Source organism: Mirounga angustirostris, unplaced genomic scaffold (genome assembly GCF_029215605.1).
Source record: "Mirounga angustirostris isolate CCGP_5_RB_7025 unplaced genomic scaffold, mMirAng1.0.hap1 SCAF_12, whole genome shotgun sequence".
Classification (NCBI taxonomy): Eukaryota; Metazoa; Chordata; class Mammalia; order Carnivora; family Phocidae; genus Mirounga; species Mirounga angustirostris.
Window position 1 is genome coordinate 29,134,077 of NW_026991720.1, and position 21,284 is coordinate 29,155,360.

General features: G+C 38.5%; 1 protein-coding gene across 5 annotated transcripts in view; it reads right to left on the bottom strand.

The window, feature by feature from the left end:
* Positions 1 to 12,747: 12,747 nt before the first annotated feature.
* Positions 12,748 to 21,284, bottom strand: part of CPED1 (cadherin like and PC-esterase domain containing 1) — a 268,649-nt gene continuing 260,112 nt past the window's right edge. For all 5 annotated transcript variants that reach the window (XM_054505212.2, XM_045864342.2, XM_045864341.2 and 2 more), the window contains one exon: positions 12,748 to 14,729. In XM_054505212.2, coding sequence (XP_054361187.1) covers positions 14,508 to 14,729 — 222 coding nt within the window. In that variant the 3' untranslated portion in view covers positions 12,748 to 14,507. The remainder of the gene's footprint in view (positions 14,730 to 21,284) is intronic.

Consider the following 21,284-nt stretch of genomic DNA (forward strand, 5'->3'; position numbering starts at 1 on the left):
AGGATCGGCTTTATTAAGTGTAAGGCTTCCCAGTAGAGCTAGATTATGCAAAGTGAAGTTTCCTCTTCCTTCCCCCTGAATTGAAGACAGCAAGCTTGACAAAGTAAGGCGGATCCAATATGTCCACCCAGTCCCAGGCTGAGAAGCTGGACCTCAGAGAGAAGAGGCTAGGATGAGGCCACAGGAAGCCAGAAGGGAGTTCATGCTACCTGAAGACGTCCAGCTCTAGGAAGAGGTGATGGGCACCCCACAGACTGGCCACTCTTTCTCCACGGGGGAGGAGTAACCAATGACACGGGGAGTAGAGTACAGATTTCCTCATCATAGAATCAAGAAATGAGAATACAGAAATGTTGAAGGAAGTCCTTGCTTCCTTGGGCAAAGAGGGCAAGTTCATCAGTCGTGCCACCTACTGTAAAATGTAGTGTGGCAAGCCCTCAAAACAGATGCGCCAGCAGATTAAGAACCTCCACGGAAGCTCTAGGCAGGATACCTATGACCAAATGCTCCGGACTGTATTCTGAGGCAAGGCAAGTGAGGGAGTGACACAGCGGTGTAGGGAGGGTTCGGTAGAGGGCACATCCATGCTCACTGTGACACCATCCACTTCTGCGCTTGGTGGCCACGCTAAGACTCGAGTGGTGTCTCCTCGTCCCTCACTCTTGATTGTACACATTAGCTCAGAGGAGCAGAGGGATGATTTCACCAAAAAAATCAGTATCCCTAAACAAAGTCCTCCTCTACTTTTTAGACCTTAGAACACATTATTTGTTTTATTTTTCTGCTGTGGTTTCCCTTGGTAACATTGAAATGAACGCATATTCTCTCACACATTATCATCTCACACAAGTGGCTGGCTCAGAAGCAGGTTGGGTGGCCTAATCAATATGAGGTTAGAAAGGTGGATGAGGCTGAATCACAAAATAAATAATCAACAGGCGGCTTAAAATTGGTAGGTTGAACTTGAGAAATACAAGGTCATAGTGATGTATAGAGATATTGGCAAAAGTGCTGAAGAAATATTTTTATTTATTTAATATGCCCAATTATTTGTTGATAGATTGCATACATTTTCGGACTAGACAAAACATGTTATAGCTGCTTATGATTGCTTATAAAGAAATAGGCTGTAATTTTTCAGGATAATGTAAGTCATTTGATAACACCTGTGATGGAAGGTGATTTTTGTTAATTGCTTGCTGTAAGGTGCATCTTGACTTAGAATTAAAAAATGAACAAAAGAAAGGAGTTGAAAGTCATAAATATATTTCACAGCTGGAGAAATCAGAAGAACCACTTAAAAAGATTAAGCTCATGCAGCATTCTGCACCAATTTGCTAAATATCATACTTACATTGTTACTTCTGAATTCTTTAAATTGTAGGCATCGTCTGCCCCTCTCCGCTGTGGAAGTTGAGGGTTTGCTCTGTTCACCCCTCTCACCCTCCCCCTGCACATTGTATACTTTGGCATCCTTTATGTTTCCAGTATGGATGTCTTGAAACTGTGGTTAGATCAGCGGTCAGTTTTTATTTTATTCTGACACATCATGTTATTCATGCTGAGCTATGTAATATACTGTGATTCCGTTCCTTTTCCTCATTTGCACTTTTCCCCGTTTGTCTGGTTGCTGTATGCTTATTGCAAGTCCAACTTCAATCCTTACCGGTTCCTGAATCTCCCCATGGGATTCAAAAGTTCTGTTAATATCATCTTTTGACACAGTATCCCCTAGTGTCCCCTGACCTGTTCCAATCTGGAATGGGGGCCTCCATATCTGTTGCCTCAACATCTGGGATCTACTTCACCATCAGCCCAGCGGTCACATTTTTCTTGCGTCTGTAGAAGGAACACGAAGTCTGTTTTGTTGCCATTTCCAGCTTCTGGAGGCTGCCTGCCTTCCTCGGCTCTCGTTGTCTTCCACACATCATTCCGACCTCTGCTTCTATGGTCATATCTCCTTTGCTGATCGTGACCCTTCTGCTTCCCTCTTAGAAGGACCCTAGTGGTTGCATTGGAACCACTTGGATAATTCAGGAGAATCTTCCCATCTCAAGATCCTTCACTTAATTATATCTGCAATACCTCTTTTGCCATGAAAGGTAACATATTTATAGGTTCTGGGGACTAGGACGTTGTGGTAGGTTGAGTGGTGACCCTCCAAAAGATATGTCCACATCCTAATACCCAGAACCTGTGAATGTGATCTTATTTGGATTTTTCCAGATTATATTTCTTTATAAATGCCATTAAATGAAGAGAGATCACCCTGGATTATCTGAGCGGGCCCTAAACCCAATGACAAGAGTCCTTGTGAGAGACAGAAGAGGAGAAGACAGAGAAGGAGAAGAAGGCCAGGTGGAGGTAGAGGCGGACAGTGGGGCAAGGCCACAAGGGATGCTGGGAGCCGCCAGAAGCTGCAAGGGGCAGGGAAGTGTTCTTCCCGAGAGCCTTCTGAAGAAGGGCAGCCCTGTGATGCGGTCAGGATTTCCAGCCTCCAGAACTGTGAGAGAAATCATTTCTGTTGTTCTTAGCCGCCCCGTGTGTGGTACTTTGTTATGACAGCCCTGGAAAACCAGTACAGACGGGCTCATATTTGGGGGGTGACTATCCTGTTTAATATAGTACATTAATGATATTTTTTGCGATTTTCTTCCCCCCACTTCTTCCAGTCCTCTTTATTCTGTTTGCTTTGTCTCTATTTGTCCTTCTAGAAGTTGCCTCAGATGTCTGGCATTCCTTAGTTGTTGCTCATGAATATGCATGAAGTACTTAAAAGCCAGATAGAAGTTCTGAGTATATGGGTAGGACTTACTGGCTTGAGTTTTACTTTAGGGGTATCTCGATGGGTCATTTTATTGGTGAACCTTTAATCATGGTATATTCATGTCTTATCTCTTAGGCTGGTCACATTCCCCAGAGAAGAATATTCCAGTCTCCTATTTTGACGAAAGTGGCAAATGTTCTTCAATCTAGTGGGGGAGGGGGCTTGAGAGGTTTTAGCAATCGCTGTTTAAGTCGAATCTTTGTTTTTATTTTTGTTTTTGTTTTAGTATAGACGGCCTTGTACTGAAAATCCAATGTAGGCCTCACTGCAATAGCTTCACAACTTTAAGGGTTAAGTTTTTACACTGGAATACTTGAATCAGAATAAAGGACAACTTTTATTACTGGGAAATGTGAGAAATACAATTAGCAAGTGAGTTACAGTGGCTAGGTTTATTCTGAAAACAAGAAAACTCATGATTCCGAAGACTGAGCTAAAAAAAGGATTAGTCCTTTTCAAAAGGCAGTTTCAAAAGCAGCACTAATCAGATTAGTCAGTACAAAATCAGACATTTTCCTTTTGTGACTACAATTATCCTCTCTCTGATTAGGAGCATCTTTGTATTCCGTCAGCAATGTGGTAATTTAATGGCCGTGAAAACAAACACACAGCTGGATAAATTGAAAATTTTAGTTTTCAGCTGGAGCTTATGACCTTTTGTTGTTTGTTTGTGGCATATCCTCTAAGATGTACATACTGACTCTGTGGTTAAATTGTAGGCCGTGCTAGCTGACAGATAAGCATGATACCAACTGACATGCGCCACCAGTTCTTAAGGTTTCTGAACCTCCTCTTTCTCCCCCGCCCTTGATTCCTATTGCTCTCATTTCTTTACTTTCTTTATTCTTCTCATGTGCTGTTGCTTCCTCTTTTTTTTTTTTTTTTAAGATTTTATTTATTTATTTGACAGAGAGAGGCAGTGAGAGAGGGAACACAAGCAGGGGGAGTGGGAGAGGGAGAAGCAGGCTTCCCGCCAAGCAGGGAGCCCGATGCGGGGCTCGATCCCAGGACCCTGAGATCATGACCTGAGCCGAAGGCAGACGCCCAACCACTGAGCCACCCAGGCGCCCCCCTCTTTTTTTTTTCTTTCCCTTTTTCTTTTCTTCTTGTAACCTGATGGACAAAACTGGCTGGCTTGCCTTCCCAACTGGTGTTCTAGATCAAAAACAAAGCCCACGAACAAACAGCTTATGTTTCTGGATTCATAAGAATGGGTGGTGTAAGTGTTTGAATCCCGTTCCCTAAGGAGACGAATGCCAGGGGTCAACTTTGAGGACTGCCTGGAAACCAACGTTACAAGGTGGAGCACACTCCACAGTTACGCTGTTTATGTGCACGAAAGGAGCAGAAACATAGAAGTTTTTCTTATTTGCCTGCAACCACTAATCTACCTTACCTCTCTGGAGGCCAGAGACCATCGGCATATCTAGTCAACCTTTAAAAATCCTGTCAGATCCTTTGAAACGTAGAATTTCACCACAACATTTTTTAGCCTTCCTAATTTTTCAGGGACCATTCACGTCTCAGAAGCTTAATGAACATACGTTCTCGTATGAATGAGCTGTAACAGTTTGTGTGGAGGCTCCAGAGGGAGAGGATCAGTTACACACTTGATTGAATAACTCCTCTTTCTGGAAAATGCACCTGCACGGAGCCATGAGAATGGGTAAGACAGTTAGGACTCCCAGCACACCAGCATTGCCACACGGATGCTGGCGATCCTTGAGACGGTTGGCACAGCATCCAGATGGCACTTACATTCAGATCCTCTGAGCAACAGAGGACAGATAACAGATACTCTGTTTCCATCAACAGTTCGGCAGATGACTGATTGTTTTCACTTTAACGACGCTTTACATCCTTGGCAACCCTCGAAGGAGCCTGCTTTTACCCGCAGTGCAGTAACCTACAATCTTTTGTTGCTCCGGGCAGTAGTGGAACCAGCAAATGGAGAGAGAGAGGAACAACAAATGCTGTTTATTAGGTCTTCTGACCGAGCTGAGTTGCTAAAATGCAAAACCATGGGTAATGGGAGTAACCCCATCAGGTCACCGTTCCAGGTGAATAATTCAGATTCCTGTAGCAATTCCAAGAAAGCACTGTATTCCAAGGCCACTGCCTGACTGTAAGTGATTTTACAGTTCAGCTTCTAGAGGTGAGTGTGGCACAGCATGGCGCTAGGTCACAGTGACCATTTGGCATCCAACGCCCCTCTGCTTCTCAGGGGCCCCCTTTCTCCATGAGGAATCTGCTTTGCTACAGGTTTCCCTTCAGAACTGTACAGCATCCTCTTATTTACCCGGTGCATTGAATTTCCTAGCTGTTTGGAGAAAACTGTGATTAAATGCACTCATACTGCAAATGTCTAATAGCCCCAACTTTCCAAGGATATTAGCATCTTAAAAGACCCTGGAGGTTAACGTTAAGTGATTTCACTAATTGAAAGGATTTCAAACAGAAGAATCTAGTAAAATAAAGAATTGTGGACATGGTGGGGAGCCATCTGGTAACAAAGCAAGGAAGCTCTCTTTTTGCTCTTTATTCCAGACCTAACTTTGTGCTAAAGAAAGTACCTTTCTCATGGCTTGCAGACCTCTTTACACGTCCCAGATTCATGTTAGAAGGCATATATTATGCCACTTGCAAAATTAAGTTGCTGATGAACATATCTGCTATCTTGTTTTAGGAAAAAAATATGCAGGGAAATCTTTCAGTTAATTCGCTGTTGTAAAAAAAGAAAAATTTATGGAATCAGAGTGTGTAAAGGATGAAAGTACCTATTTGAAACGCACCAGAAACAGATGTCTCCCTACCTATGCTTTTCAGGGAAAATGTGATCCCTCTACCCATAGCATTTTCAGTTCTGTAATTAAATTCAGTTGCATTGGTAATGTACTGTTGACATTAACTTGTATCTCATATACACAAGACTGGGAATACACACATGTTAACTTGAAACAGGTGTTTGCAAAATTACTACAATATGGCCAATACTTCTTTTAACCATTATGTCCTTCCATTTAAACATGATTTGCATCTGTAAGCACTTATTATATGTAAAATTATAGGAAGATTTATGACATAAAAATGATGAATTTTGATGCTACATTGATATTGCATTTGACAATAGTATGGCCGAAAAAGAAAGTTAATAGAATGTTTCTACAGATCAGAAGTCATGCCCCATTGGTATGCATGCCTGAAGGGCAGGGCCTGTGTTGACTTCTTGCCACACACTGTAGGATCTGGTTAACTACAGCCCTTGGCCATCACTACTGCTTCTCTCTCGTCTCCTCTGTTCTTGGAAATGGCAGAACCTTTGGGATAAGTTATGTGATGCTCCCTGCTTCCTCCAGCAGCCCCATTTCTGGATTGCTGATGTCCGAAATTCTGCAACTAAAAACGTCTTCATCTGTCCTCTTTTAAAGCTTCAGTATACCCTTGTGAGGGCTTGAGGTACAAGGCCTGGTGATTCACTAACCCTGGGCATGACATGGCATGACATGGCATGACACCTTTTCCACTTCTGACAGGGGCAGGGCAGACAGCATCAGCAAGTGTTGAGATGAGCAATGCGTGGGGTACAGGGAAGGGGAGGTCTGAAGCACCTGACATCTGTGTGAACCACAAGTCTTCGGGCCCTGCTCCTGCCATCAGCAGCTCCCCCAGCGCCAGACATCCTCCCCAGAATCCAGGCAGGCAGCTGCTGAATGTGGCTCACACCTTCTCCAGCCACCTCTCTGTGCCTCACCTCAGTCCTCGGGGCACAAAGGGAGTAAACAAACAATTGGCACTTGCCAGAGAGGGCTTGAGGAAGTGATAACGCGATCTCTAACATAATGCTTTCTTAAAGCCTCTTAGACAAGTTCTATTTAGAGCACAATTTCTATCTCCAGAAAATGCTAGAGTTTGTTAGGGCATTTATTTTTTCATGTTATAAAAATTCATTGAGTGTCTTTTCTTTGTTAGGCAATATATTTCCAAACTGAGAATGCAAAGATGAAAATACTGAGTGAAAGAAGCCAGCTGCAAAAGACTAACATATTGTATAATCCTATTTATATGAAATGTTCAGGATAAGCAAATCTATAGAAACAAAAGTAGATCAGCAGTTGCCTAATGCCAGGGTGGAGAAGGGGAAGTGTGGAAAGTGACTGATTTCTTTCTTTTTGGGGCAACAAAAATGTTCTAGAGTTCGATTATGGTGAGGATTGCAAACCTGTTGTCAATATACAAAAAAAAAAAAAAAAAAAAAATCCCAACAAAAAAAAAACCCCCCAAAACCATTGAACTGTAGACTTTAAATGAGTGAACTTTATGGTACGTAAATTGTATCTCAAGAAAACATTAAAAAGAAATAATAAATAAACAGAACCAACCAACCAACCAACCAACCAAAGAGTCCTTCCCTCCTGGAATTGACATTCCAGGGGGTGCAAAATATGAAACAAAGAAAGCTAAAGGCTGGTATAGGGGTAGGTAGAGTAAAGAGAAAGGACACTTTGGTATCTGAGGCATCAGAGAAAAATTCCTACAGGAGATGACATCTGAGCTGAGAGGGGTAGACAGAGAAAAGAGATCGAGAAAAGTATGGGGGGAGCTCGTGCTCTCGGTTAGATACGGTGTGACAGAAAGACGAGTAAGACTCAGTCCTAGGCCTTGAGGGGCTAAGGCTAGTGGGGTGGGATAGAAAGAGGTGATGGCAGATAACTATTATATAACGTGGTCGCACAACAACAGAGATGGGCACAGGGGCTGCGGAAATAACAAAAAGGGGAAACAGATCCAGTCAAGGACGTAAAGGCTCAGTAAAAATTCAGACTTGGGCGTGGGCGGTTCCGGTTTCCCTTTATGAACCATCTCGCCGAGTGCCTTCCGCCCAGCGGCGGCCCCCCGCACGGCTTACAGGGTTCCCTCACCGCCACAGCCCCCGGCTCCTCATCCACGGCGCTTTGGCCAATGGGGAAGCCCTGTGACGTCAGAGCCGCCCAGGAAAGCTCTGAGGGGGAGGGGCGCGCGGAGAGGCAGAGCGCAGGACAGGAAGTCGACCCAGAGGCAGTCCCCCAGGAGAGCCCCAGTGACCGGTTTGTTTTCAGTAGGGCACAGAGCTGCCCAGTCCTTCTTCTTCCAGCACATTCTCCGTGTAGTTTTAGTAGTGGGAGTCTTCGTGACTCTGCAGTTGAAACTTTCCTAGCATCTTCCCATTCTGATGACTTCTGGCGGTTTGGTCGCTTGTCGCCTCTCAAGAGAAGCATCTGCCAGGCACCTCCTCTAGCTCATTCCTCCGGGCTCTGCTTGGCAGAGGCCTCCGACCACATTTCCCACATGCCCAGACGAGCACCTGGTTAAGGCATCCAGAGACAGAGAACCTGTTATTCTAAAGGTTTTACATGCTGCTATAAATTTAAAAATAAGAGGAATGTTTTAAAGAAATGAACACAACGGACATAGTGTTATTCGGTACTTCTTTATTATCTATTACATTGTGTGTGTGTGTGTGTGTGCGTGTGTGTGCGTGTGCGCACAAATACATATACTTACACACACAAGTGTATATGTATGTTTATTCATTGTGAGTGTTTAAAATAATCCAGAATTCCTGTTTCCGAGTCCCTTACTGATACACACTCTTCCCTGGACACAAATGAAGGAGGGCTTGGTTTTTCCCCCACAGGCTTTCATGTCTGCAGAGGCAGCATAACAAGTCAGTGAGGGAAAGGCATTTATTTTCACTGTATTTGATAACAGTTTACTGAAGATGATGCCCAGGGAGGCTTCCATCGGAAGAGAAATTGACTTTCAGAAACTCAGTACTTCAAAGACTTCTTACCATGACCCCAGGGAAGAGAAAAATACCACTTAGGCCAATCGCCCATTTGGGACTGCCCATTCTTCTGGGAAATAGACTCATCTTAGAGTCCATAAATAATTCATGGAAAATATCAATTTATTTATAGGACAGGTGGCCAAGAGAGAGTTTCAGATGTTTACCAATAACATGGCCCTGGAACTCCATCCTATTGAAATGATTCCTGTTCTTGGCAGGAATAACTTGTGCTAAGGGTTGTATCCACACCCTTTTAAAAACATGCCATTGATTTTGCATAACTAATATGAGCATTGAAATGGGGACTCTTTAGAGACAAGTATGTACAAAGACCAGGTTTTCCCCCCGGGGGGTTTGCACATGTGGTAGAAACTGATGAACCCAAATCTGTGCCATTTGACGATTATGCTCATTTTAATTTACAAAGGAATTGTTTTCTTTCCCCCCGTACTATTCCTAATTGGGACCAAATTTTATCTTATAAGTAGAAGAGGTAGCTGTAAATGATTTCATGCCCTGCCAATGACCATAGGCACAGATTTTTAACAAAAGGCTCATAAAACTTTTTATGATACTGTAAAACTAGAGAGCTCATGCCCATTAAAACATAAGCTTCATGTTACATGTAATTAAGGCAGGGAGGAAAACGTAAAAATGTAAGTATAAAAATGTATCTTGTATTACATATTAAATGCACACAGAAAACACTGCGTAAGTTCCACCTCAAAGACAAAACTGAAGACAAGCAGAAAACGTCACGGTGGGTGAATGATTCCATGGCTGAAAATGAACTGGTATTCTAGTTCTCCAGAGGATATATGGTATTGAAGGTTAGAGATCATTTTCTATTTTTCCTGATTGTAAATAAGAAAGCATTGTTAAAGATACATTCAGCTGCCATTTGGTTAATCTAGGTGATCATTTTTGGTCCATTGAAGTTTGACAATTATTATTTATTTTTTCCTTAGGAATGAGGACTTGTGTCCTAAGGAGAGGTTTGAAGAGATGAGCAAGATCTGTCAAAGGCAGCTGGAGAAGATGCTCATAACTTTTATTTATTTATTTATTTTATTTTATTTTTTTAAAAGATTTTATTTATTTGAGAGAGAGAGAATGAGAGACAGAGAGCATGAGAGGGAGGAGAGTCAGAGGGAGAAGCAGACCCCCCGCTGAGCAGGGAGCCCGATGCGGGACTCGATCCTGGGACTCCAGGATCATGACCTGAGCCGAAGGCAGTCGCTTAACCAACTGAGCCACCCAGGCGCCCCGATGCTCATAACTTTTATCCATTCTAGAACGCAGTGGGAGAGGAGGACTATGCTACAGCGCCTCCTTTCCGCCCATTCTGATTGCGATGGACCCACCGGATTAACCTAAGCGACGTTTGCTTCAATGTTGGCATTTTTTATCATCCTCTTAGCTCAATGTATTGACTGCTGAGGGATGCCAAGAATTCTGAATCCCAGCTATTAATGTAAGCTCTTCTGGAGACCAAACGACCTCTTCTATCTAAGTGGGTATGCGATTGATTAGATGTTACAGTATATGCCCATTTTACTTTAATGTTCTTAATTTTTTCTAATATTCAAATTCATTATTTCATTTTAAAAGTATATAAATTATAGACCAAATAAAAAATCAAATCATAGAGTGTAAAGAAAATGTTGACCTTGATGCCATACGTTGAGATTTCAATCTATACATTTTGAACAGTTTTTATTATAGGGAAAAAATGGAAATACAATTGAACAAAACATATAAATAAACAAATCGTATGCTACCATAATTACATCATTTAGCCTACCACTAAGAGCTGCATCAAATTGATGTATTTCACCAGCCAACCATAAAATAAGGAAATTTTTCACTAAATAGTTGAGAATCAATTGAATACATTTTATATTTATGACACCATGTTACTTCTGAATTCTGATGTATGAGTAATCAATTATAATTACTCTGCTTTTTAAAAATATCAAAACATTCTAATAAATTTTATAGGGATTACTTTTTCATGTAATAAAAATAACAATATGACACTATACATAAATTTCCTAAGAAAAATGTCCTGGTTAGATATATTACATGTCTCCTAATAACCAGCCAGTCAGCATAGATCAAATTCAAAACCTAATCTACCTAAATACAATGACCTTGTAGGAATATAACCCCCCTTTTTTGGTGTTTTCTCTAAAGGCAGCTGTTTAATTTTTTAAATGTTGTTCTTCCTCTTAGTTGGGCTTAAGTAATTATCTTCACTTACACTGCAAATATACTTAAAATTGTAAATATTCTTGATAAGTTTAAGAATTAGCATTTTGATTGTGTATTGTGTGTGTTAAAGCATAGCGATCCAACATTTAATAGAGCCGTAAAACAAATTCTTTATATTTCGACGACCATAAAGAAAACAAATGGAGCCCCATTTTAGGAGGACTGCATGGTCTATATCAGTTAGGAAAAATAAGTTCTACCGCCCCTTACACCAAGTGACAGAATCATAAAAGAAATGTGGAAGTTGATAATAACAGTTACTATAGCAATAAAAACATGATAAAAGGTTCTTTGACAGTTTGAAACCTTGGAAGCCTTGCCAAATACAAACTCGAGTTTGGAGGCCCTGGCATGATCCTGCCATCTTTAGGAGGTCTTTGGGTCTTTTGACAAGTTCTGGTTCATCCCCCTAAGTCAAAGTGATCTATCAAAATGCCTTAGTTTCCAAGAGCAATCTAAATCACTTGAACTTATGTACACACTAACAAAAGAAAAAAAAAACTACAATAATATTTGTGGAGCAAGGACTCCTCGATCCAGTCAAAATGGTAGAATCTGCTGTAGTATCATTTTGAGCTTGGATGTGTTTTTGAAGTTATCAGCCCATATGAGCTTACTGAAATTTATGTTCGTTCATTTTAAATACAATAATCTTAGCCACCGATGATGATATTTTTCATTTTTTATTTGTTTCTTTTTGCAAGGTGAAAATCCACAGGAAGAAATTTCAGATACTGATGATTCTTTCAGTATTTGTTCAACTTAAGGAGCCCATAAGGTAATATTTAATAAGACCCTAACCCTGACTATCTCTCTAGGCTCTTAACCTTATTACTGTATCAAACCCCCGTCTCACCACCATGCCAAAGCATTAAAGCTTTGAAATAACTCTTAGTAGGTTACATATTTTTTGACCAGTTTCTGTATTTCTTCTTGGAATCCTCAAGTGAAATGGAACTGAAAGAAGAAACTTCAAATGCACAACAGCATTATGTTTTCTGCATAAACATTACCGCACTATTTCTACGTCAAAAACCAGTGACTTATTCCAGGGCTTTCTAAGCGGAAATTATTGTTTTATAGAGTTGACTGCTAGGCACAGGGGCATCTAACATGAGGAAGATCAAATGACCCAAGTATGAACCCATTTGGCAGGCAATGGTGAGCCCTTCTTTTTCATATGTCCCTCCAGGATCCTATTCGTCTACTTGGATGGCTGGCAAATAGCTCACTGTGCTTTTAAATGCACACACACGCACACACACACACAATGTCAACAGTGATGCTTGGAAATGCTTATGCAGTTATTCTTTACTTTCAATATTGTCAATGTTTTCTTTAGTTGAGTTCAGTTTAGATTGGATACTAATCAGTTCTTACCAAAAATAATACACTTTCTTCAACTTTTACATCTAAAAATATGCTTAAATACCTATTCCTATTTTCCCCCACTCAAGTAATGAACTTGCTAAGCACATACAAGTACATACACACATACACCTATTTCCCCAAGGTAAAATAAAATGTTGTTTTTTCAATTAAGGAGTAACTAAAATAATTCCTAGCATTTCAGTGCCTTATCTTTACAAAAAAAATAGCTCTTCACTGCACTATGTTCAAAAGTTTTGGTCACTGTACAGCAGGGAGTCCATCTGATCAAAATTTGGAGGATATCAGGGTTGGAAGGAACTGGACAGTTATCCTATTAAACCACACTAAATAGTTGAATCTGTATGAGGACATGCCTGCCAAGTAGTCACTGTGTGGTGGTATACCTCCAGTAAAAAGGAGAATAAAGGATACTCTCTAACACAGGCTATTACCAGTAAGACATTTATTAATAGTATGATTATACTTGTTCCTAAAATCTATTATTATTTCAACAGTGAAGAGGTAAATGCCAGACTAACCTCAGTCAGATGGTTATTATAGTTAGGTTGACAGTAAATTACAAGACATATCCACAGACTATAATCCTGTTATAGAGTACGTAATACATTAAAACACAATGGAGAGGCTGCACGAATTGGCAACATTTTATATCATTAAAAAAAAAAATCGAAGACCTAAAAATGGTGCTTGCCTATGGTTGCAGATATTAGAAAAATCTTTCATTTTAAAGGGCAATTCTGTACCATTTAAAAAAAATCTATCATCTGTCAAAGGCAGATATGTATTGTTTATATCAAGTGATGGTTGTGCTTAAATATAATTTAAGACAGTTAAATATAAATTCACGTTTACTTCCATATAAAAATATATATAAAAATAGAGTATTTAAAGAGGTGGATATTCATACTAAGGAACTGATTGATCAAAATAGTCTTTTTTTGGTGTGGTAATGAAATTGAGGTATTTGTACATGTTGTAATTTCAAACCTGGATTGAATAACCCTCTCAGGTTTTTTTTTTCCCCCCAAAAGAAAAACAATCCTTTAAAAACCAATTTTAACTGTGGGATAGCTCACAAGAAAACACTTGTAAAATAAAGAAATTCACCATTTTGAAATTAACATATAGAAGAGAAAGTTCTCAATACTAGAATTGGATATGTTGTATATGTATGCCACAGTTTTAATAAAAAAGTAATTTTATGCTTACTCTAAATTTGTATTTGATAAATCAAAATATGGCTACTAGTAACATAATATTTCTGGACATATACAGATGCTGTATGAAAATAAACACCTACGCACTTGCAAATGGCTAATCCTTTGAAACTATTTACATAAAATGTAATCTTGAATTACACAGGGTTCTAACGTAAAACAAAAGCTTTCTTAAGTAATATCATCAGTAAAACATAATAAAATAATACACTTTAAAATTACATATTTAATCAACTTAGACTGCAGTTTCCCATCCAAGTTCACAGACAGGGTAGGAGGGAATGTTTATGAAAAGTACAAAGAGTGCAAAGTTAAATGCATTGGTGTTTTAACTGTAAAATATTACATTCCTATCTCTTGCATAGAATCGTTTTGAATTCCCCGTGGAGCATTCCTGTTCTTTTCCTTTCAATTGTAAAATTTAAGAAGTATAGGAAGAAATATTTTCCTAAGCATTAGATTCACAAAGCCTAAGCCATCATAAACATCACTTTTTCTCCTGGTAAAGGACACAAACACAATCCCTACTTGCAAGTGGAATGTAACTGCTTTTTTCTCCTTTTTAGTATTAATCTACCGAGAGAAAAGATAATGCAATACTCAAGAGCTTTATCCTTTTTGTCCACATAATTCAAGTGTCTATATTTCTCCTTATTATCACAATGCAATACCTAGCCCACAGTGGTTCTAATTTAAGATTATACTTCAAGTAACCTTTTTCTAGCTCTAGCTTTCCCCTTGAAAACAAATGATTTTCAAGTGCACACCTTGGACTTACAAAGCTGTAGGGAAAAAGTGTTATTATTACTTTTTTTAACCACGTGTGCATTGGTGTGTATGTGTGTGCCAGGGTGCATGAGTGTGCGGTCAATCCAAATACACGTGATGTACAGGATTTGGTTCTTAGACTGCTGTCCAGGTGAGTGAGTGGCTTGCCTCCAATTCCAGGTTCAGTCCTCCTGCAGGGAGTCTACGCAGTTCTTTTACTCGCACACATCCTGCTGAGAAGGATTTCAGAGCAAACCTGATTAATTGGACCTCTGACATGATACGGTGATTGAAAATTTGTTACCGAGTCTTGTCGTCGTTGTTGTAGTTTGCTTTGATTGCTGAAATATTTCCCCACAATATGATTTCTTGATTGTTTCATTTTAATAAAGGGATATTCTTTGGATAGCTTTGATTTCACTACCTGCAAATAAAGAGCAAAACATAGTCAAAATCAAGGACATTCAAGCCCTGCATAGAGTAGTATAACTAACTCACAAACTTGAACAGCATCTTTATCATGCGGATATTGCCTAAAGGACATAAATATGATCTACATAGCCAAGAGCCAGAGAAACTGCTCTTTCAAAAAAAACAAAAACAAAAAACACCAAAAAACTAAAGTTGGAATTAGAATTTCTGCCATTTTACTTACCTCAGGGCAGTTGAATCCAATGCAACTGAGGAATAATTTCAGATGGTTTCTCTACTACACTGGTGTGTGTGTGTGTGTGTGTGTGTACTTAGGCCGGATGCCACCATATAGAAAAGACACTGAGGTACCTTTGCTGGGTCACTGATTCAAACATGGTACTCTAAACCTGCCATGGCACCCTTTTATAGAATGGAAATTAAAACTATTTGCAGAGAAAAGAAAAATACTTCTCTATTGCACAGCCATAAGCTGACACTTAAAATTAGTGGTTTCCTTTTTCTGGGCACTTAGTAAGTTAGTAAGGGATCTGTAGAAGCAGACCATGCCCTATTGAGGTAATAACTTTATATATGTTTGTACATATATTTTATCTTAAACTTTTTTGAATAGGCAGAATTAGAAAGCATTTATAAAGCATAAAAGGATATGTAACACAAATTTCCTCCCCAGCTCTGCCTCCCCACCTCCAGTCACTCAGTTGACTCCCCAGAAGTAACATATATTACTAGTTTGTGATTCCATTCACAGATATTTTATGAATATCAACACATACACATACACACAAATAAACAGGCCGTATTTATAGTCCATTTGTACAGTTTACAAAAAGTTGTCCTGGGGCTATTCTATAATTTTATTTAAATTAAATTAATTAACATACAGTGCATTATTAGTTTCAGAGGTAGTATAATTGTCAGTTTTAATCACTGGGTTAATGTAACTCAGATTGTTAATACCAACAGTCAGAGGGAATCAGGAAGGGATCAAAACAGAGATTGTGGGGAGGGTTAGGAAGTGGGGAGGAGAGAAAATACTGGCAAAGCTGTTTGAGGTGTCTTCACAAATGAATAACAATTCATTAATTCAATTTATTAATTATTAATTTTTAATGCAATTGCAAGACATTATTTTTGGTCAATATGGATACATAAACTATGTATTATTGATGACTAATGAAGGCAACACTAGCTCACATAGATTTTGAAAATTCCTTTAAGTGCTGTATAAGATTTAGAGCCACATATATTTATTCCATATTAAGAGAATACAATGAAAATGGCTAAAAAAATACAGAATATTTAAACAAACACAAGCTATTTATTTTGAAGATAAGTATTTTTAGTTATTATGTGCAAGTGAGCATGAACACTTTTAGAAGATTTATTTGAGTAGAAATTCTGTAAAGATCTAAACCAAAATGTCAACAGTAGTGATCTTTGGGTAGAGGAATTATTGGTGATTTAAAACATCTTCTTTGTAACTTCTGACCTTGCCTTTTTTATTTGAACACAACAAACGTGCATTCCTTTATAATCATAAAAATGTTGAAGCTATTCCCATTTTGAAGAAAAAAATGTAACCCCAAAGAAATGAATTGTTTTCCTGTAGCTATGGGATGTTTAGTTTTTTTATGATCAGGCCCTCAGATAAAGTGACTCTTAAGAAGACCAGTGAAATCAGTGGGTTGTGGTAAGGAATCCTTGCGGATGGCAAATCAGAGCTCAGTTTGCATTTAACCACTGATTAATATTCCAGGTCCCAAGGTTGTAAGTTGCTGTTATGTGCAGCTCCTTCCACCCCTGTTTGGTTATCCTACAACTTTAAATATGATAGGCTGGGAGGTGCACCAGTGTTTTCCTGAAGGTTCTGTCCATTTTAGAAGAGGTGTGTATTCAACGATAACCAGATTAGTGAAAATTTTTAAGGAAGTTTATTTAAGGAAACACTTAAGCATAAATATTACTTTCAACCCTCAAAAAACATTATTCCAGTATTCTGAAGCCAAAATAAGGTTACTTTTGTTTATATAATTTTATCTTAAGGTCTGGTTTTTGCAATTGCCAGATGATCTGCATGCTAATTAAATGCAAAATAGATAAAAATACATCCCATTGCAAAAGGTTATATAGTTCTTTAAAAATTATTTCAATGTGTTGTGTTGCATCTAATGTTGCATTACAAATGTTGGATAATGCTAGTGTAGATGCTTATAGCAATCTTGAATGGGATTTATAAAAGAGATAATACAAAAATATATATTTCCATTGTATTTGCTGAAGCTTAGAGCTTCTATTCAAGAGTCGTGTCAGTATTTTGCCAGATCACATGGAAGGTTGATAATGTATTTCTATTTTTAAACCACTCAGGTGGTCTCTGAGAAAGGAAGATGGGATGATGGGGTCTCTGCCAGCTTCTGAGGGCCAGCCTAATGCCTCTCATAATGCTGGTGCTGGCATATATGTTGCTGAAGACTGGTTCCTACACATCGATCCCAGGGCGTGGCCCAACAACACTTAATTCAGTTAGTTTCCTTTGAAAGCTATTTTTCAGGAAATAATCAGAGACGCTAGCTAAGTGTCCTAATTCCTTGGTGAGGCCAGTTTTACCCTGACACTGACTCCTGAAAGGTGACAAACCTACAGAGAAAGAATTACTTCAATTTTGATTTGTCAAAATAGAGATGTAAAAAGTCTGCCCAAATGCTATTGTCAATGGAATCCGGGAACCTTTGAAAAAATCCAGCAGTATTATGTGCTGTACCACCAGCACAAATAATTTATTTCAGGAATACAAGCTTTAGCGTTATGAAACATTTTGTTATAGGAAATTACCCAAGAATTATTTATAACTATATGATTGTTTACCTTGAAAACCCAAAGGAAGCTACTGAAAAATAATGAGATATTATAAAGTTAATATTTACAAATTATATAGCATTTCTATATTCTATCAATAATTAATAAGAAATATATTAGAGAAAGGATCCCATTACAATATGAAAACAATTTCATTCAGTTCAGCAATTATGCAGGTGAGGAAAACACAAAGTTTAATAAAAGGAAAACATAAACAAATGGAAAGACATACCATGTCAAATCCTCCCGGGTTAATTAAAATGCTATTCCAACTGTAATCACAACAGGATTTGGGGGGACATGACAAAGAAATCCTAAAATACATCTTGAAGAATCAAGGTAAGAAAGTAACCAAGACCATTTGGCAAGGGAAAAAAAAAAACAGTGATGGTGCAGGATTTTTCAATACCAGATGTTCACTCAGCGATATTAATTGAGTCTACCATCAGCATACCATAGACCCAATTTGTTGGTTGCATAAGACAGGTACAAGCAGAATTCAATACTGTGATAGAAAAAATAGGAAAGTTCGTACTACATTAAAGTGCATTTCATAAACTGCTACTCTTCCCTAAAAATGTTTATGGAGCAATAAGGTAGTTCTAAATAAAGCCCAGTGTTATATAAATCTAGTGACCATAAATGTTGACAGCCTAAGAGTTTTAATTACTTGCAAATAAAATCAAGACTGTATGTTTAAAATGGAGCTATGTATCAAACTGCTAATAGAATCTCCAATGGGGAAAGGAGTGAGAATTAATGGGTGCATATGATAAAAAGGCAGGAATTTTCTCTCTCTCTTTTTTTTTTTTGAGAGAGAGAGAGTGAGCGAGCGAGCAAGCACACATGTGTGTGAGGGTGGGGAGGGGCAGAGGGCGAGGGAGAGCGAGAATCTTAAGCAGGCTCCACACCCAGCACGGAGCCCAACAAAGGGCTCGATCTCACAACCCTGAGATCATGACCTGAGTAGAAACCAAGAGCCAGACGCTTCCCTGAATGAGCCACACAGGCACCCCAGGAATTTTTTTTTTTTAAGATTTTATTTTTAAGTAATCTCTACACCCAGTGTGGGGCTTGAACCCACGACTCTGAGATCAAGAGTTGCCCGCTCCACTGACCGAGCCATGCAGGCACCCCTAAAGGCAGGATTTTTTTTGTTTTTATTGTATATACTCATTTTTACATTTTTATAGCTAGCAAGAGTTCATGTAATCCTTTTACAATAGAAAAGCAGCAGAAGAGAAAAAAAAATGATGCCATATCTTATAAAATTAAAATGAGTTACTGATGACTTAATGATTTATTTTTTTCTACATAATATCCAACTTTCAGTCTTCAGAGTTCTCTGCCAGGAAACACATGGAGTAATTCAGACATGGTCCCTACCCTCAAGGGGGCTATATAAAGACACATGTCTAAGATACTTGAAGTAAGAACAAGAATGAAATGACTTCAAAGACATTGTCTGAGACTAACTCCCCAAGGTCAGGCACCATGTTGTTTCCGTGTAATGAATAGTTCCTTCGTACATTACTTAGTGTTAATTTATGGTGGGCATGATCATCTGCTCACAGAGCTATTATTTCTTTGAACTTATTTGTTAAATTCAGTATCCGGCATTGCTGCCAAGCTGCTATCTCCAAGTTTCAAAACATTACTTTATTTTACCTACTCTTACGGGCTCTAAAGTTAAGGAAAAGGACTTAGTTACAATTTTTAGGCTTGGAAATGTTATGCAAATGAAAGATGTTTGATACCTGTAGAATAAAGAGCTAATTGCTTCTTTCCTTTGATCTCTTGTGTGGAAATGTGCCCATTTGGGTCCTTTCCAAAAACCAGAGGACCATTTGGGATTATTAAAATCCAACTAAAGTGTCAAGTGGAATGTGGCTTTGAAAGAGATGTTAGCAAGACAAATGTTAGGTTACCTCCGGGGCATAGTAGTAATAATAATAGTGAACAACAAAAGTGAGCTATTGGAAAACATCAGTGAAAGAGTTAGGCCTTGAACTGAAGACAAGCCTCTAGATGTTTCTGCATGGTGATCATCTCAAATAGAGACAAATTCGAACTGTTTAATGCTGTCAAATGCTTCCTTAAATTTGGGTGCATATGACTCAAACGCTGAGAAAGAGACATGTCTATCCAGAAGGATAAGAAACTATTCCATACAATTAAATGATACATACATAATGTGATTTGGCAAATGTTTACATTACTCCACATACAAATGTTCAATGACAAATCTTTTGACACTGTAAAATAATCCAAAGTAACTCTTTGTCTTTAGCTTTGTGTGTGTGTGTTGCTGTTTATTTTCTTTTTATGCGTTTACCTGTCAAATTATACTTAAAATTAGGAAACAAGAGTGAAGGACAATTGGTCTTCATGAAGTGTCATAACCTGGTTAGATCAACATCATTCTCTAATCACAAGTGTAAGTGTAATAAAAATTCTTTTTCTCATGGCAGTGTTCACATTTAGATTAAGTTACATGTAGGAATAGACTTCCAAGTAAAGATTAGTGTTTCAGAACAATAACATAGTTTTAATATATTAACTATAGAAACTTAAAAAGGAGTAATTTTGGTGCTGGAATCAAGTGCCGTCATGATAACAAAAAATATGTAGATGATCACATTTTTCTGTGAGTCAGTGCAACAAGAATTAAAATTCTGTGCTTAGGCATGAAGAAGTAACTTTTACCTTTTCATAGGTTTCTGATATGCTAAGAGACCTCCCAGTTTATGATTGCAGATCTTTCCACATCGCCATGTAATTAAAGACTTGGGCACACAGGCATTACAGAAGGCATACAAATGGCTACAATTCGACTTGACTGTCTTTGTCCTCTGGCTATTGTAGGACTAGCCAAAGGGAGGAAAAACTGTTATAAATTACACAATAAAACTCACATTGCAACTTTTACTTTTAAATGCATATAACTTTAACACTCAAAATTGATTTCACATAAATCTTAATCAGAATGAGTATATTACCATGTCAATTAACTGCTGCATCTAAAATAACTTTGAACTTTCAAAAAGTCAGTACAAAAAGGGAAAGCTTGGTGAATTGGAAAAGTGTCAGGCGTATTAGAACCAAATACCTTTCCTAAAACTGATCTTAACCTGAATAACACCCAAGGAACTTCTGATGTGGTTCCAGATCCACAGAACAAAATAGGAAACAATTTTCAGTGGTGCAAGTGTTCCAAAATCTTTCTAGACTGGATTAAGGGGGATGTTCTGATTATAAACGTGTTTCACAGACATGGATGGGATAGGAAGAGGAATGAGGGTAATGGCTTTCTTTCCAAGGTTGGAAAACCTGACATTGACCAAAATGTGCTAGTGTGGTCTTTTAAGATAAATCTATATGATTGAAGTACTTTTTATTTGGTATAGTCATTCTGCAGACATGACATTCAATCCAAGATCCAGTCACCAAATTTATAACCAGCTGAAAAAGTAGCCCAAGAATTCACAGAAATGGAATAAAAATAAAGCAACAAACAATAGTTAGAAGCCAGTCCTTATAATTCATAGTTCCATTTCAGGACATTTTGCAATTTTTACAGATAATAATGATTTTTTCATCTATCCCCCACCCCAATATTTAATCATGGCCACATGAAATAAGCTATGTTTTGATTGAAGGGAGTCCAGCTTCTGAATGGGTCAAAGAT